This window comes from Python bivittatus, unplaced genomic scaffold, assembly GCF_059951505.1.
Source record: "Python bivittatus isolate LINGU-HERP-01145 unplaced genomic scaffold, Pbiv_v1 ctg000730_np1212, whole genome shotgun sequence".
NCBI classification, from domain to species: Eukaryota; Metazoa; Chordata; class Lepidosauria; order Squamata; family Pythonidae; genus Python; species Python bivittatus.
Window position 1 is genome coordinate 822,010 of NW_028277109.1, and position 17,860 is coordinate 839,869.

The 17,860-nt window shown below is 52.2% G+C and overlaps 1 protein-coding gene across 3 annotated transcripts; it reads right to left on the reverse strand.

Moving 5' to 3' along the window:
* Positions 1-603: 603 nt before the first annotated feature.
* Positions 604-13,174, reverse strand: ARSA (arylsulfatase A). 3 transcript variants are annotated; one of them, XM_088129035.1, is made up of 9 exons: positions 13,043-13,174; positions 8,899-9,305; positions 8,338-8,578; positions 7,034-7,252; positions 4,424-4,593; positions 3,642-3,766; positions 3,398-3,525; positions 2,267-2,369; positions 604-2,155 (listed from the first exon to the last, which is right to left on the reverse strand). In XM_088129035.1, exons 2-9 carry the CDS (start codon positions 9,132-9,134, stop codon positions 1,854-1,856), a joined length of 1,524 nt encoding a protein of 507 aa, XP_087985161.1. In that variant the 5' UTR covers positions 9,135-9,305; positions 13,043-13,174; the 3' UTR covers positions 604-1,853. The 3 variants fall into 3 exon arrangements, with proteins under 3 accessions (XP_087985161.1, XP_087985159.1, XP_087985160.1); XM_088129033.1 differs by lacking the exon at positions 13,043-13,174 and adding an exon at positions 12,495-12,618; XM_088129034.1 differs by lacking the exon at positions 13,043-13,174 and adding an exon at positions 12,065-12,412.
* Positions 13,175-17,860: the final 4,686 nt, after the last annotated feature.

Below are 17,860 nucleotides of genomic sequence, written 5' to 3' on the forward strand. Positions count from 1 at the left end.
AAAGGAGCCAGCCCTGCCTTGTATTCACGCTGCACCAGCCATAACAGTGGCTCTAAAGAACTACTGGAAGAGAGCTCCTGGAATCATGCCAGGGCTTGTGGAATGTCTACACAATAGAGCAGTGCTGGCTGGGGAGTTGAATTCTGGGAGTTGAAGTCCACACCTCTTAAAGTTGCCATGTTTAAAAAACACTGCAGTAGAGCTTCTGGACGCTTGAGCAGTGCCAAACTACATAAAACAGCCTGCTTTTGAAGTTTTCAAGAGTTTTATTTCACCAATCATCCCAGTGGCACCCAACCCTCAGCCATATCAGAAACTGGTGGGAACTGGGTGGTGGCTGTGACTGACTCCCACGTGGGGTGCAGGAGATTCCAGGGCTAAAAGGATCTGGATCTCAGCAAATCCAAGAGATCCTCTACTGAGAAATGGAGATACTGACCAATGGTCCTGAAATGCCCCAATACTAGACCCAATCCGGCTGGTGGGTTTCCAAGATCAGAAAGAAACTACCATTACGGTTTATAGTATGTCCTGCCTTTCCACCCACAGGGTTTTCACGCACCTATCATGTAATACGTTTAAAAAAAAAAAACTTATTGCACATTTAATAAATCAGAATTTATTTTCCAAATGCAGAAAATCACCCAAGACCCTTCTCCCCTCCAGGTAATTAATTTTCCTCCTTTTACTCAGTGTCTGCAGCATGAACATTAAACTCACAACACTTCAAGTTAAACAATTACCACGTTCTCATCTCTGGAGAAAGCAGCAGAGAGAAACCAACTTCACAGAAGAGGACCTGGGGTTTTGATTAGAGTTTTTTAAAGTGCTTTTGTTAGAAATATTCCTCACTGACAGGACTGAAGTTATGGAAAAGCCTTCCCAAGACACAGTACTGAATTAAGAAAAGAGGAAAAAAGTTAATTTGCAACATTAAAGCCAGGACGAGGAACGTCCCCCCAAGGGCTTCCATATACGGAAGGCAGATATGGCCAAATTAAACCTTCTTCCGGTCCTAACATGCCTGTCTGTCTCGCCTTCTTTTCCGTCCAGCTCGAAGGTGGCTCCCAGGCTGCACGGCTGCCTCTCCAGGACAGTGCAGTTGGGTTTGCTGCAGATTGCAGAGGGTTGGATTAGATAATGGGGGGTGGGGGCTTCCAGGTTCACCGTTCCATGATTCTAGGTCTCTGTCAGGTTCTCTTCCCTCCATGTGTGATCTTCCCCCAGGCCCTGGACATTCACTGGCCTCATCCTCACGTTCCAAAGAGAAGTCCTATCTATCTCTTGTCTAACTGAAAAGAAGATGTCTCAGCCGGAAAACCAGGAAACCATGGGAGGACGGGGAGATAATGCCCTCTCGTGGGGAGAGATGCGCTGGTACCTAATGACCTGTAGCCAAGGCAGGGCGTTAGCACTGCCCTCTGGCATGGCAAACATGATCTCATCCAACATGGTCAAAGGACACGCGGGGGCCCTACCAGCTTCCCCTTCGGATGCGTTAGGTTCCATCTCCCTTCAACCTCCGACCGCAACAGCCTTTGACAGGGAAGGATGGCAGGTGGCCTTCAATCTGTCCTGAGGTTGATTTCTTGATTTCTACCAAGGGTAGAAATGCAGCTGCAGTAGAAACCTTATCTTATCTGTGCTAAAGCTTGGAACCTGAACACTTCACCCAGCAAAACAGGTTGCGCAGGATGAGGGAACATGCCCAACTCAGAAGGCAAGATGTGATTTTTCCTGATTAAAAAAAACTGCAAAAACTCTTTGGGAGTTAAATGGAATCAGCTCTTCTGTCCACCTGCAGAAGAGAAAGGCATGGATTACAGACGGGCTTGTGCAGGGGAAGAGGGAGGCTAAGAGGCACAGCGGCAGCAGGATGGCTTGGGACTGCACTGGGGAGCACAGCAAGGTTGAAGCAGGGGGTCACTGCCCATGGCCGTTTGGCTTTCCCCGAATGTCATGGCTTTGTCAAAGGACGCCTTCAGCAGGCGGGCCTCTTTTAGGACCTTCAGAATTCCAGATGCCTGGGCACCATGCAGAAGGTTGTAGTTCTCAGCAGGGTCTGACTCAAGGTCATACAGCAAGGGAGGCTCATGGGTAAGAAGAATGATCTCACTGCAGGTGGGGTCAGGGGTCCAGCCGCTCTTTATGTCTCCTGGAGATCAAAACAGAGGAGGAGGAGACGTAAGGCTCTGTCTCATTCTAGGTTGGAAAGAGACAGAGACAATCTCCTCCCGACACTTTAGGGAGACAGGAAAGGACTCACCTTTGGTGAAGAAGTGAGCCTTGTACTTGTCGTAGCGGACAGCAAAAACTCCAAATAATTCATTGGGAGCAGGAGGGTAAAAGAACATGGTCTGGCGGGGGCTCTGTCAGAAGAATCAGAGAAGAGGCAGGTAAACATCATTAACAGGAATCTGTGTGGGTATACAAGGGGGTGGGAATCACCTCCTCCATGCATACATGGTTGCCCACAGACTCAAACTAGTCTGCGTGGGAGCCATCTTTACTCCAGAAACTTGGTGCCATCAGGAGGCTGACCTCTCCCCAAGGGGGTGCCATGTTCTTGCAGGCCCATTCCACAGTGCAAGGCTGTGGAGGACTGTTGACCATACAAGGTCCCACCTTGTTTTCTCATCCATCCTGGAGGATTGAGAAAGATCAGCTTCCTCAAACTGAAGCCCTCTACAAGTGCTGGGACTGCAATTCCCAGAATGTCCTGACAACATGGGCAAAGTCCTACCAGCTGGAATTTACAGTCCCAACGTTTCTGCAGGCACCAGGAGAGGGAAAGCAAGTTTAAGATAATGTTCCTTATGGGCTGTTTTGGGAATGTGTAAGAGTAAGCTAAAACAGAGTGGGGAGTCTGTGGGGAAACCCAGCCCTTGTCTCAGCAGATTGAGCAAATCCCATTAAACCGTTAAGGTGTATGTGCTTGGGCAGATCATGTTATATAAATGCACCAACTGCATTTGTTAATCCAGACTGGAGATTTAATGGGCATGAGAGTGTGGCTGTTAATGAGCAGGTGGCATAAGCACTGATGTGCCAGTTTCTAGATAACCATTGGGTGAAGCATGGAAGGGAGGCACGTCTGCAGAGAAAATCTTCCTGCAACAATTTCCACGTGTAGCTCAAGGAGGTGAAATGGCAGCTCTTTCCCACGCCCTGCCCCGAGTTTCCATTCCACCCTTGGCTCTTCTCATACCTCCTCCCCTCCACCACTCTGCATGGCCCAGGAACAGCCGCCTCTCCCCGGGATCATGCTGTTGCAGGGCGTGGAGGGAACCAGACTGGGGGGCTACTCGTAGTCCCAAGGCAGATCCACTGCGATCAACCCGGGCATGGAAAGTGAGGCCATCCGACCCACTGCCAGCGGACTGCCCCAGAAGCCTACCTTTCCCTTCCCAAAGAGGACGGGGCTGAGGTCATATCCATCCAGGGTGATGTTGGGGAGAGGCACCTCAGCCAGAGCAGCTACAGTGGGCAGGATGTCCAGCGTACTGGCCAGTTCATGCGTCACACCTGGCTCCAAGAGGAAGACGTCAAGGGGGGTTGGGGGAACATCCCTCTTGGACCTAAAGGCGCCCACTCTGATCCTGCCCCACTACTAGCCAAAGACATCCCATCCCATGACTTACCTGGCGCAATACGACCAGGCCAATAAGCCACAGCAGGTTCCCTCATGCCCCCTTCATAGGTCGTCCCCTTCCCACACTTGAGTAAGCCGGAGCTGCCTCCGCGGGAACCACGCATCGTCTCAGGGCTGTCAAGAAGGAGCAGAGTCGTGGTCTCCCAGGAAACCCCTCTGAACTTCAGGAGCAGTCCAGCAAGTTTCCAGCAGTTCAGCATTTAAACAAAACAAAGTTCATCGTCTCATAAAGGCTCATTAAGGCTTGGCTTATGATCAGCCAAGCCTCACTCCAGGGCTCTGTTTTAATTCAGCGTGCCCTCTTTCTTCACCACACAGAGCTTCCAAATTCTGCCTCGTCCTTTCACCCCATGCAACTGCTTCTGGGGAGACACCCCACCCAGGAAGCTCTGGATGATGGACACAGGACCGCAAGCGGGGAAATCAAGACTGGTCTTGCCCAAAATGGGATGGGTAGTTTTGAGATTCAGCATCTGGTAGGAACCAAGCCATTCCCTGAATCAGTTGGGAGAAGCTGGCCGTCTCACTGAACCATTACAGGAGTATCCAGCTGAGTAGCATGAACGCAGCCACGATGTTCTGATAAACTGGATTTCTGGTATTTTGAGAACCCATCCAAACTGGGCAGAGGTATTTTCATGGCAGCAGGATTCATCACAGATGGTCACAAATGACTGTCTGGCCTAATCAAACCTGGATGCTAAACTGAGCACCGTGCTGCAGCCCTTCCCTCATTCCTGAGCCAAAAGACTGCCCCGGTTGCACACTTACCCGTTGTCAGAGGTGAAAAACACCAGCGAATTTTCGTGGACCCCGGCATCCTGCAAAGCCTGCAAGAGGAGGCCAACCGTTCCATCAAACTCCAGGAGAGCGTCACCGTAAGGCCCTCTAGAGGACCGGCCAGTGTAGTTCTGGCTCCCAAACTGGGGATAGTGGGTATGCTGGAAAGAGAAACGTATAGGACTATCAATATTTGGAGATTTCGGCTTTCAAGTAACAGAGCAGCTTAAAAAGAAGACAGGAACAGCTCTGCTCCTAGGTCAGCCCACCCAGTCTGCTGCAGCTCAGCCCACTCGACGGAGCAGGGTTATGGAGCCCCAAGTCCCAGGGCAGATTCCCACCAGCTCTAGGAAGGTCCCCCTGTTGCTACACACACTACATCAACTAAATCCCAAACAAAGCTCTGAAAAAGAAAGGGCCGCACACATTGGCCTCCACCACTGGCATCCTATAGTCAGACTTAAAGAGCAAATTTTAGAATGTTTGGATATTGAAAAGTGCGGAAATACGGACTTCCGGTGGGGACTAACGACGGTTTGACCGATTCCTTTCCTTGGGAATCGACCCCACAGCTGTGGGGGCCGGGGCAGGATCCCTGTAGCCGAAAGAATTCTCCGGATGTAAAGGAGAATCCATTAAATCAACCCAGATGCTGTCTGGGCAGCCGTTTCCTGCGAGGAGACCCCGAAGCAGAGGACTTTCTGATCGACTTGTGGTGAGCAGGGGGGCTCTTCCATCCTGTCCGAGGCTGTGGCGTAGCCGAAATTTAGGACACTAAAACCACCACCCCATTTCAAAAACACGTTTTAAATGGTCCATCACTCGTTCAGACAGAGAGAGGCTTTTTCGGCAACAGATAAATGTATCTTCTCGGTGCTTTTCGTATTTTCAACACTTATTTAAAAAAAAACTGATTTGGGCTTTGGGATTTACATACTGAGCAAAGATCTGAAGGGCTGAATTATTGGGTGTTTGTATGAAACAAGTGACCTTTTCTTGGACTTTAAAAAAAAGTTAGTTTTGTTGAATCTGCACTTGCGAGACTGAAGCTTGAGATCGCTGATTAAAGATTTCTCTGGGAAAGCTGCTTTTTTTCACTTTCCTGTGATGCCGATTGGAGCAGCTTTGGGACCAAAAGTACTCCGAGACCTTGCTTTTCACCAGTTTTGGTTTTCCCCGTCTGCGAGGCTTGTTACGGCTGCAAGTCCAGCAAAGGGAATTTAAAGAGACACTTATACGTTTACTGGAAGGTCTCACTACTAGAATTCTACAAGTGACAGAAATTAAATCTGAAGCCTTTGAGAAAAAATTAGGCAGATTTGCAGACAAAACTGGATATTGAAAATAAGAAACCTGGCAGCGTTGCAGGGCGTGAAGTAAGGCAATCTCCAGAAGAATAGGAGATCTGGATACGGATGGAGGGCTGGGTGATTTAGTTTATCTTGAGCGTGGAGATAACGAGTTCCTTATAAAGCCCAGATTCACAACAGAAATCTTTTTTGACAATATCCAGACCGTAAAGCAGAAGAATGTTTTGGAGATTTTTCTCCTTTTGAGCATGCAGGAAGACTTATTAAACCTCTGAAGACATCTTTGATAGCAAAAAAGGACAAAGCGACAAGAAATTACTACTTGAGATTTCAGTTGAAGAAAAGATTAAATGCAAAACGAAGAAAAAGGCATTTAAAGTGGACTTATGGGACCAAGGTTAAAAAGTGCAAGTTATGATTTTGGATCAGTAATACTGGAATTTATTTTTGGACTGCGATTATATGATAATGTTTGTGGATTTTACTGCTACGGAAAATGAACAGAGAGGTGTTTTTATGAAACAGACAGATTAACTGACCCTTCAAATGCTAGCAAGGACCCTGGGATAATACGTCTGTATAAATTTCTTTGTTTCTATTTAGAAATTACTTTTGGGATTTTTGCTTGTAACTGAAAGAAATGAAATTCTGACTTTGAGATTTGATATTCAGAATTGTTTTCACTATATAAATATTGTGTTTTATTGATATTACTAGAGGAAGAAATTAACGTATTACTTCGCTTATAACTGTACCGAAGAAAGTAGGAAGTTGTTCTTTTCTTCTTTTCTGTTTCTTTTTCCTCCCCTCCCCCTTTTTTTCTTCTTCACATTTCTTTCTTTTCTACTTTTCTTCTGATGTCTCTGTGTATTTTATTCTCATTTGAAACTTAATAAAATTCTTATTTAAAAAAAGTGCAGAAATACAGAAACTGACCCCCGTGTTTCCTCTGCCGGGCGCATTCTGCTCAGCAAGGGAAGGGCTGAATGTGAAATGGGGCCTGCTGGATCGCATGAGCTGCGCCATCAACTCCCCAGACTTTGCTCTTGGGGTAGCCTCTGAGCGGGTGGGCAGCGGGGAGAGAGACAGAGAGAGACAGAGAGAGGCAGCAACGCCCTGAACAGCAAAGCTGCACCCACGGGATGCCAAGGGCAAAAGGCCTTCCAGCTGCCCGTTAGCCGCCCCAGGTGAACGGAGACCAGAAAGCAGGGCTGATGTTACCCGCCCCAACCTTTCTGCTCCAGCCCCACGTCCCGAGTCTCACCCCATCCCAGAAGCGCCTGAGACTCACGTGGGAGGCATAATACAGCAGGAACGGCTGCTTGCGCTGAGCACAAGCCCTGATGAAATCCCGCGCAAATGCGTCGTAGCGGGCCTCCAGGCGGGGGAAGTTTATCGGCTGCTCCACAATGCTCTGGTTCAGGAACAGGGGGACGGGAACCACACCCAGGTCGCAGGTCCCAAAGCACCGAGTGCTGGGTGGGAAGCAGGTCAGATTCTGGCAGGGGCCCTGCAAGAGGTGGGGGGGGATGAGGACGGAGCCACGGGGGGAGATGCCCGGCAGAGCCCTTCCCGTGGGCCAGAGGCTGCCCGGCCCCTTCCTCTCCTCTAAACAATGCCACCGCCACCCCTTTTAAGGCCAAACAGGAACGATTACAGCACCTTGGGTGGGTTCACAGGTAGCACCGAGCCACAAACGGTTGTTTAACAGGAGTGAACCCAGCCACTATTTGTAAATCCAAGATTAGTCATAAGTATAAACCAGTTACGGCAGCATTTTTGACAAACCACAGTTGGCATTTTCCTTCTTTTTGCCTGAGTCCCAAGATTTGAGCAGCGTATTAAAAAGATGTATTAATAAATAAAGTGTTTAAAAAACCTTGTGGCTTAACATGATGCACGAGCTTGGCTGCTGCATTACCAGTTCCATAAATTCCACATTGATTGAAAAGATTTCATTACAGACCCAACCATTTCCGATGCAAGGGGACTTCAGTCAGGAAAAGAACACACAGAAGCCCATGACTGGTTTATTCGAGTCTTCGGAAACAGAGATTTGCAAAGAAATTGTGTGTTCCACTAAACACATCATGCATTTCGCAGAGCAGGAATGACCCTCTAGATTCATGTTTTCCAAACTTGGCAACTTTAAGATGCGTAGACTTCAATTCCCTGCATGGAGGTCGGGGAGTTCTGGCAGCTGACATCTACACCCCTTAAAGTTGCCAAGTTTGAGAGCACTGATCTAGATCTTGCTGGGTTGTTACTGCCATCAGCAGCTGAGGCACACACATACGCTTCCATACATTCCTCCTCCGTGCCCTTCGTTCATCTCCTTTTCTGTACCCTTTTCTAGACAACTAATGTGTCTTCCGTGGCTGTTAAAATCTTGAGGCAATTGTCCTCCAATTCAGGCCACCGTTCGGTGACTCCCTCCATTCCCTCACTCTGTCATTCTAAACACAAGCGAGGCAGAACAAAGTGCCATCCACCTATTTCCAAGCTGCCTCAGGCTCTTCCTCCCAAGCGGATCCAAGCAGACGACAGCCCCAGGGAGCCCAGAACCCCCGCCACGTCACGCCTGCTGCTTCTCACCTGGTCATGTGAGTAGGGCACACCCAAGAAGTGGTCAAAGCCTTGGTTTGTGGGCAAGAAAATCCCCTTGGGGCCCAGGCCCAGGTGCCACTTGCCGACCATGGCAGTGGCGTAGCCCCGTGTCTTCAGCAATTCTGCCACTGTCACCTCTGCCAAGGGGAGGCCTCCCTTCGAGCCAGGATAAAAGACACCAGGATAGACGCCAGAACGGGTCTGGTAGCGTCCCGTCAACAGGGCTGCCCTGCGGAGAGAGCAGGAGTGGCAAACCAGGGACAGAGGCCTACGTCCAATCATCATCAGACCCGGAGCTCGAGGCCATAACCCCTCCCCAAGGAACTTATGGGCTGGAAGGTCTCAGTGGGGGCACAGGGCCTCCCGAGAGGCAAGGTGACATCTGTGGCCCCGTGCCTCTGTTGGTGCCTGTTCTCATTCATGTGGGGCTCGAGGCCAGGAGTCTGCTTCATGAACAGTGTCAGGCAAGGGGAGCAGAGGGGGCTGACAAAGAGGGGCCCGGGACTCCTCTGAGGTGACTATCAGAAGAAGAGAAGGGGACCACTGTACCTAGAGGGGCTGCAGATGGGGGAGCTGCTGTAGAAGTCAGTGAAGCGCAGGCCCTCGGCAGCCATCTTGTCCAGGTTGGGGGTGGCAGACGTGGGATGCCCATAGCTGCCCAGGTCCCCAAAGCCCAGGTCATCAGCAAAAATCAGGATGATGTTGGGGGGTTGGTAGGCTGATCCGAGGGAAGCCAGCAGCATCAGGCACAGGGCGAAGAGCCACGCTGGAGACAAGGCTGACATGGCTGTCCGAAGGGCAGGCGGGCTGCCGGGATGCTGGCTAGGCGAGGTCAGCAGACCAGCTGCAGGAAGTCCGTCTGAGCCACAACGTCACTGCTGGAGTGCTGCGGCCTCGACTGGAGTGGGGCGCCAGACGCCCAGCCTGCGGCATGCCCCACTGCTCTCCAGCCATCCCTGTGTGAGAACAGTATACAGGACTCAACGGTCACTGACATGACCTTCTGCCCAAGGCTGACTCTTAAGGTCCCCACACAGGGCACACCCCTCAGAGCTGGCCGAGACCCTGTGCTCGGTCCGAGGAAAGGCTGCAAGGGACTGGAGGAGCACATCGCATAAAAAACACACTGAAATCAGAGCAAAAACAAATGAATAGATACTGCTGAAGCCAAAGCCAGCCAGGGAACTGGAAAAGCTGCTGGGTCAGATCCAAAAGGGGGTAGAAGGAAGGTAAGGAGATCACAGGCAAGCAGAAGGAACCCTTTGCAACTAACAGGACGGCCACCTGGGAAAGTAAGGTGAACAATGGGAGCACAGGGTGGAAATTCTAGAACAGGGACCCCTACCTGAGGCATCAGACTACATCTCCCATCACATCTAGCCAGCATAGCCACTGGTGGTGGTGGGGAGTCAGCTGGGAAGGCTGGTTTAGGCCTTCCTGAAAAATGGAAGCAATTCATCCCTGAGATGAGCTATGGAATTGCCAGTCTCTAATAAACACGTGTAATATGTCCGTAAGACACCTGTCTTAGGAGGGAACTAGAAAGCAAGCCTCCCAGCAGAGGTATCGGGATCAGAAATAAGCTTAGCGGTGGACCACTGGGCGGGGAGGGGGCTCCCCTTCACTGGGTGTGCTTGAGCAAAGGGTGGACAGCCATCCGTGGAGAGCCTTAACTTGGAGGCTGGTCCCGAGGACCTCAGCAGCCCCTCCCAGTTCTGTGAAAATGAGAAGGTCCTTCTTTTCTGCTTCTTCCGGAGATTTTGGGGGCATTTATTTACTTACAGGACTTATATGGCCGTCTATCTCATACAGTGACCCTAGGTAGCTCACAACAATCCATAAAACAACAAAGGTACCCTTCCCCCAGCATTAGACCAAACATCCTCCCAGCTCAACGCTTGGAGGAAGAGCCAGGTCTTCACAGCCCTCCAGAAGGCTAAAAGGGTAGAGATCCCCCAGATCTCAGGAGGGAGGCTGTTCCAAAGGGCTGGGGCAGCCACTGAGAAGGCATGTCTCCGAGGTCCCATCGGGAGCGCACCCTATCAACCCCCATCCTAGCCCAATGTTTGGGGGAAGAGCCAAGCCTTCACAGCCCTCCAGAAGGCTAAAAGGGTAGGGGTTCCTCAGATCTTAGGTGGGAGGCTGTTCCAAAGGGCCGGGGCGGCCACCAAGAAGACGTGCCTCTGAGATCCCATCAGGTGGCAATATTTAAGGGAGGGGACCTGAAGTGCACCCACCCTATCTAACCTAGTAGGATAGGCAGATACCCTTAGAGAGAGGCGGTTCTGCAAGTAACTTGGCCCCGTGCCATGTAGGGCTTTAAAGGTAATAACCAGCATCTTGAATTGCACCTGGAAACCAACTGGAAGCCAGTGCAGCTCACACAGCAGTGGTGTTACTTGGGTGAACTGTGGGGCACCCAACACTACATACGCCACTGCATTCTGGACCCGTTGCAGCTTCCGGATGTCTTCAAGGGCAGCCCCATGTAGAGTGCATTGCAGGAATCCAAATGGGAGATGACTAAGGCATGGGTGACTGTGAGCAAGGCCTCCTGGTCCAGAAACGGGCGCAATTGGTGCACGAGATGAATTTGGGCAAAGCCCGCCCTGGCCACGGCTGCCACTTGCTCTTCCAGCAGGAGCTGTGAGTCCAAGAGGATCCCCAGATTGTACATTAGATTTGTACGGGGAGAGTGTTACCCCGTCCAGAGACAGAGATGCCAACTCTTCTGACCCTAGGAGGCCAAAAACCCACAACCACTCCATCTTGCTAGAGTTGAGTCACAGCCGGTTTCTCCCCTTCTAGGCCCTTACACTCTCCAGGCACTGAGCCAGCACCTGAACAACATCATTCACCGGCCTGGGCTAGAGATGTATAATTGGGTATCATCAGCATCATCTCTCCTGCCCCACTAACACTGACTGGTACTGGCCACGGAGAAAGGAGGAGAACCACTGCAAAACTCCCAATCCTCAGAGCCAGTCCAGCAAGAGATCATGGCTGATGATATCAAAAGCTGCTGAGAGATCCAGAAGGGCCAGGATGGACACATCGCTCCCATCCCGAGCCCTCCAAGGTCACCCACAAGCGTGACCGGTGCTGTCTCGGCACTATAGCCCAGCCTGAATCCTGACTGAAAAGGGTCCAGATAATCTGCTTCAACCAAGACCCTAACCCTAACCCTTAAAAGGGAAGGTTAGATACCGGACAGAAGTTATTCAAAACTGTAGGATCTAAGGTGGCCTTTTGAGGAGGGGACAAACCACTGCTTCTTTCAAGGCTGGCAGAACTACTCCCTCCTGCAAGGAGGTATTTACCACCGCTTGGACCCAACCACATGCCAGCTCCTGGGAGGCCTTAACCAACCAGGAGGTGCATGGCTCCAGATTACAGGTGGCAGAGCTCACAGCAGTAAGGACCCCGCCACTTCCTCAGGATTGAGTGGCTCAAATTCCTCCCAGATAACCAAGCCAGGACATGCCTCAGTCGCTTCCACTGGATCTGCCCAGCCAGAGTCCACCTCTGAACAAAGTTGAGCAACTTTATCCAACGGATGCCTAGAACAGTCCGCAGAGTGATCCTGCCTGCAAGGGCTCCCCTGCCCCCGCTTTACCCAGGAGGGCCACTGGTCGCCCAGCTGCAGACACAGTGAGAGTGGAGAAGCGCTTCACGGCTCTTACTGCCACAAGTCAGCCCTCCCACAGGCTCTTACCTGTGCCAGCCGGCTTCATCCCCAGGAGGGGGCACTGCTCCTAAAGGCCACTAGACCTCCCGAATAACACCGTGACATTATCAAGCCCCCCCCCGCCCCCCGGAAGCCTTCCCGCCCGAGATCGGTCAGAGACGCGGGTCTACGGGCCCCACCATCCCCAAGCGGACGGCAAACCTGCCGGCCCTGCCGGAGCGTGAAGCCCCGCGCAAGGAAAGAGCGGCCAGCACAGGCGAGGTGGCAGCCGCGACGGGGCGCGAGGCTCTGCCGGCACTTGAAGCCAGAGGGGCGCCCGGCACCCCGGGAGCGCCTGGGGTCGGAGGAGCCGCGCAGAGCCGCGTCGCTCCAGCCGCCCCCCGCCTGTCCTCACCGCTGCGCTGCGCCCCGCCCCGCCCCGCCCCGCAGCCCGGCCCCGCCGGCTTCGCAGCCTTGCCTCGGCCCCGCCGCCCGCTGCTGCTCGCGCCGCGGAGGTCCAGCTGTGCCGGGCACGGCTCGAGTCACGCGGCGCGGAGCATGCCGGGACTTGTGGCCTCGGCGAACGTGACGCTGAAAGGGCGGTGGTCCTTGGCTGGCACCTCGGGGCGGGGCTTCCCTTGGCGCGCGGGCGGGGCCTCTCCCGCCCCCTCGCGCGCCCGAGGGGGCCCGTCTCCCTTGCCCGGCCCCGGCCCCGGCCCCGGCGCCTCGCCGCCCGCCGGGCTGCTGGAGGGGCGCCCCCCAGCCCTCGCCGGGCGGCGCCCCCTCCGGAGGGTCTGCTCGCTCTTGGCGGAGCGCGGGCTCGGAGCCCCCGCCCCCTGCCCGCCGGGGCAGCCGCCGCGGAGGGATGCAGAGGCAGAGGCAGAGGGGTGGCTGCGCCGGGGCCGGGGCCGGGGCTCCGGTCCAGGGCTGGCCGTCCCCTGCGGGCGCGGCGCGGCGCGGGACTGGTCCGCCGCCCCGAAAGATGCAGCCGGTTGGCCGGCGGGGCTCTCCTCCGCTAAGGCTCACCTTGCGGCAGCCGAGGCGCGCCCCTTCTCAGCGCATTCGCCGAGATCCGCTCTGCCCGCCCTGCCCCCTCAGGGCGCTGGCTCGCGCTGCCTGGGTGTTGGGTGCCCTCCCTCCGCCGGAGTCTCCTGGGAGCTTTTTCCACCGCTGCCCCCCCCCCCCGCCCTCTCGGTCCCAAAGAAATGGCCAGCCCAGCAGGGCCGGTTCACGTAGAGAGGTGGGCGAGAGCCGCTGCTGTCTGGCAAAGGGTGGCAGTTCTGGGAGGTGGCACGAAGCCCAGCCAGGAGGAGGCCCCCTGCCATGCAGAGGCAGGGACAGCCAGTGCCTCGAGGGTGAGCCAGACAGCTGATTACGGGCCTGATTCCGTGCTAATCCCTTGCCAGTCCGGACCCGGCCCTTTGAACCCTGAGCTGCTGCCAAGGAGCGGCCAGAAGCAAGAGGAGGCTCTTGGGTGGCGGGACGGGAGAAATCACCAGGGCACTAGCAGGAACACCAGATGCAGGGCAGAGCTGCATGCTATACGTGTATGTCCTGATTCCCACAGCCTGTGTTTCGCCACATAAAATATCTTGGGATCATCCAATTGCAACTCTCCATTTATTAATAAAGCCGCCTGGTTTTGTGAAACTTGCTCCCCTGACAATTCCAGAACAAGAGCAGATGCTACATAGATTTCACGGGGGGGGGGGGGGGGGGGCATCCTCCTGCTTAGATTTTAAAAAGGGAAGGGTCAGAGTGGCAAACACTGGGTTCACACAATATACTAAACCAAAATGGATCTCCCTTTATGCCAGTGTTGTCCAAACTTGGCCACTTTAAGACGAGTGGACTTCAACTCCCAGAATTCCCTAGCCAGCATGGCTGGCTGGGGAATTCTGGGAGTTGAAGTCCACTCGTCTTAAAGTGGCCAAGTTTGGACAACACTGGGGTTATCCTAGTTACAAATTATAGCCTTTGATTTTATCTGATTGCCAAACAGGCTATTTGAGCATGGCTGGCTGGGGAATTCTGGGAGTTGAAGTCCACTCGTCTTAAAGTGGCCAAGTTTGGACAACACTGGGGTTATCCTATAGTAACAAATTATAGCCTTTGATTTTATCTGATTGCCAAACAGGCTATTTGAGCATGGCTGGCTGGGGAATTCTGGGAGTTGAAGTCCACTCGTCTTAAAGTGGCCAAGTTTGGACAACACTGCTTTAAGCCAATGTGTTATGCAAAAGAAGCCGCTGTGGTTTATTCGATTCAAAGCCCTGTTGAGAACCCATCAACCAGCATTCTTCAGTGCTTAATGGGAGGCTGCAGCGATGCCTCCAGCAGGCCCAGGGAAAACCTCAGGAGGCCAAGATTGCTGAACACCCTTGGCCTACTGACTCTGGACGGGCATACATGCCCATCGTGCCATTTCTTTTTTGGGTAAGCAACATCATTCAAAGTGCAGAAAAAGTCAAAAATAGCACTCCCTAGAGTGATCAGGGTTTCATCCTGGTTCTTGGAAGCTCTGCAGCCCAGTCCTGCAGTCCCACCTTCTCAGGACACACACACACACACACACCCCGCAGGCTCTTAGGTCTTGTGCGCCGTTCGAAGGACCGATCCTTGACCTCCTGGCTGAAAGGTGCCTTCCCTGCATGCGATCTGCACCAGGACTTATGTTCAACTCAGGACTCCCTCACATTTTTCTTGGCCAGTCCAAGTCTCTGCCAGGGTGTTCTGTAGCTGCCGTACAAAGTCCACGATGGCTGCTCCCTCCCACTGACAACGTCTCGGCTCCAGGGACCCTCGGACATCCTTCCTGTACATCAAGTCTAAAGGGGCCGGGCAGGACCAGGTCCCACTTGCTGGAATGCCCCTGGATAACCTCTTCATCGTGGCACCCAACGTTGCATCCCATTTTCCCACCAAGCCTTTTGTCTGGTGTCGGCAGGGGACGGAGGCGCGCCGCTCCCCGTCAGGGGCAGCCCATGACTTCTCTTCAGGGTCTGCAACGGGCAAACCGTCCCGACAAAAATGTCAGTCAAGACCCGACTTTCACTCTCAGCATCTGTCCAGCTGAGAGCTGCTGCCTTGGGCCATCTGTGGCAAAGCCCACAAGCTCAGTGCACATTGTTCCCCACAAAGACTCCAAGTCATCTACTGCTGCCTTCGCCTTCTCCTTGCTGATCCCAACTTCTGGCAAGCCTCACAGCATTTGACACATTCAGTCACATCCTTCCCATATCTAATTCAGTAAAACTGCGGTCGGCTTCATTGGGTCCTGTCCTCTGCCCCGTTTCATCTGGGTGAAGAGTTGCCCTTACAAAACCTGCTGGTCTCATCTAGTTGTCCCTGGCACCCCTCCCCGTGTCCTTGTGGGAGACACACAGTGGCCTTTTTCTTCTGAGGAACCTGCAGTTCTGAGCTTTGCTGAGCGTGGGAGTTGTGTTCTAGTTCCTCCTGGATCTCAGACAGGTCTCATGGTGCTCTTGATCTCTCTTGTGTCACTGGGCTTCTGAAGACTGCCCCTGGCATCTGTATGTCTCCCTTCCTTCCAGAGAGCCAGAGAGTTCTGTGTCAACTGCTTCTGGGACTCTGGTGGGTGAGTCCCCTCTCAGCTTCCTGAGCAACCTGCCCTTCCACCTTGCTCCTTTGCTTAGGCCTGGACTTGTATTCAGTTCTTCTCCTCCAGCTGGGGCTCCTGCCTGTATGTCCCTGGTTTCTGAGGGAGGCTCTGGGTGATTCCTTGCTATCAGATGGTCCAACTTGGTGGACTCTCAAGCCTTCTTTCCTGCTGGGAGGGACTCACAGACGTGTCCTGCTAGATCTTCTTCAAATTGTGTGGCAGTCCTCCATCACGCAAACTCTCACTGTGTGAGACTAGGCTGAGGATGCCATAACTAAAAGATGAAGCAGGCACCAAGCAGAGAGGACAAACGGCCAGGAATCTTGGCTAAAAGACCCTTTCAAGGAAGTAGGTAAGAAGGAAACAAGTCCTTAAGGAAACAAAGTGCCATCTGAACCATTCAAAGGAAGTTGGGCCTCAGCGCATGGAAACCTCCCCCTGCCCCCGGCAAATCCCATCAACAGCTACCCGACTGTAAATTAATAAGGCAAGAGCAGTTGCCAGTCTTGTGAATCAACAAAGCAAAGACTTTGGGGAATAAAAGGGGTTCCTGAAGCCCACCCACTCCTTGAGTCATCTTTGGATCTGGACTTGGTGGCTTCATCCCTCTAGCTCAGTGTTTCTCAACCTTGGCAACTTTAAGATGTGTGGACTTCAACTCCCAGGATTCCCCAGCCAGCAAAGTAGTACATATTAGTACCCATTAATATGTTTTAATGTTAATTTTGATTACATTTAATAAAAGCCAAGCTAGCTTTGATATGGCCTTTAGGGCAATAACAGGAAATAAGTAAACTTGCAAGACAAAGCAAACTGCTGATGGGAAAAGACGTGACAAGGGCGAATGGAACAGGGAAGTCTGGTAATGTATGGTAATGTATGGTAAAATTAGCACCAAGGACGTTATGATTCAGTTGCAAATCCTGGGAGTCGTGTCTGTGGTCTGTGGTTGTTGAGGATAAAAGGGATTGCAACTAAGGGGATGGGACCATTTTGGTCAAGCTGTCTTGCCTGACAGCCTGTTCTTGTTGGTCCGCATTGCAATGTGAATCTAAGTAAGTACCTTGTATGCTATTGGTTGAATTTTACTTGCTTGTTGAACTAACATTTAATAAGCTTTTAGAACTTTGAAGTGACTTATGTTCTGGTGTGTCTGTCTCCCGTGTTTAACATGGTTTTTTGCCTGACACTCTGTAGTTACGAGTCTCATCAGGAAGGCGTGATCACAGGGCTTGATGGACAGTTGGGCCTGAACAAGTTGCAGCAGCTGTTTGATTCTTTCAGCAGTTTGTTCCCACATGTTCACACCAGATAGTACAGTGGAACCTCGGTTTACGAACTTAATTCATTCCGTGACTCTGGTCATGACCCGAATTGGCCGCAACCCGAAGCAAATTTTCCCATAAGGTTCAATGTAATTACCATTAATCCGTTCTGGCGTGGAGGACAGGGAGGCGGCTATTGCTTGGAGGGAGAGTCCCCCTCCCTACGACCATGTGTCAGGGGCGGAAAAATGGCCGCGGATCCTGTTCGTGACCCGAGGCGGAATTCGCGAACTGAAGCAAAATTTTGCGGCCGGAGCTGGTCGTCAACCGAAAAGTTCGTGAACAGAAGTGTTCGTAACCCGAGGTTCCACTGTATATGCTCTTTCACTTCATGGCCAGAGTTCGACTGAATCAGGTGCCTCCCACCGTAACACCCTGAAGTTCTTCCTAGTGCTTTCGGATGACAGTCCTAGCCAAGACTTCAGTGCAGTCTTGAATTGTACATAGTTGTCTATTTTGTGGGAAAGAGCTGAGCTTTAAACACCCAATTTTATAATTTGCAGAGAGAAATAAAAGCAAGAGGCTTGACACCGTAAAGTAAAGGTCATTCAACTAAACGTAGATTCCTGGCCAAACTTATTCCTTATTCCTTAGAACTAGAATGCCCTTGAAACAGACATTCCCTCTGTTTCAACTACCTGCATATCCTTTAAGTTCTTTGCACATCCAAACTCTCAATCCGAAGCTCTGGAGAGCAACACCTGATTTTAGAAGCACTTGAAAAGGACTTTACATTTTCCAGTCTCCAGAGAAGAATTTGGGGGCCCTTCTCTGGGATGAAGATGTAAATTTTGTCTAAGATGAGGTTGTGTATTCTGTGTCTGGGATGAGGGGCTGATGAGCAGACCACTGCAGAACAGTAGTGGGGGGGGGGGGGAAGAATTATAGGTGAAAGAG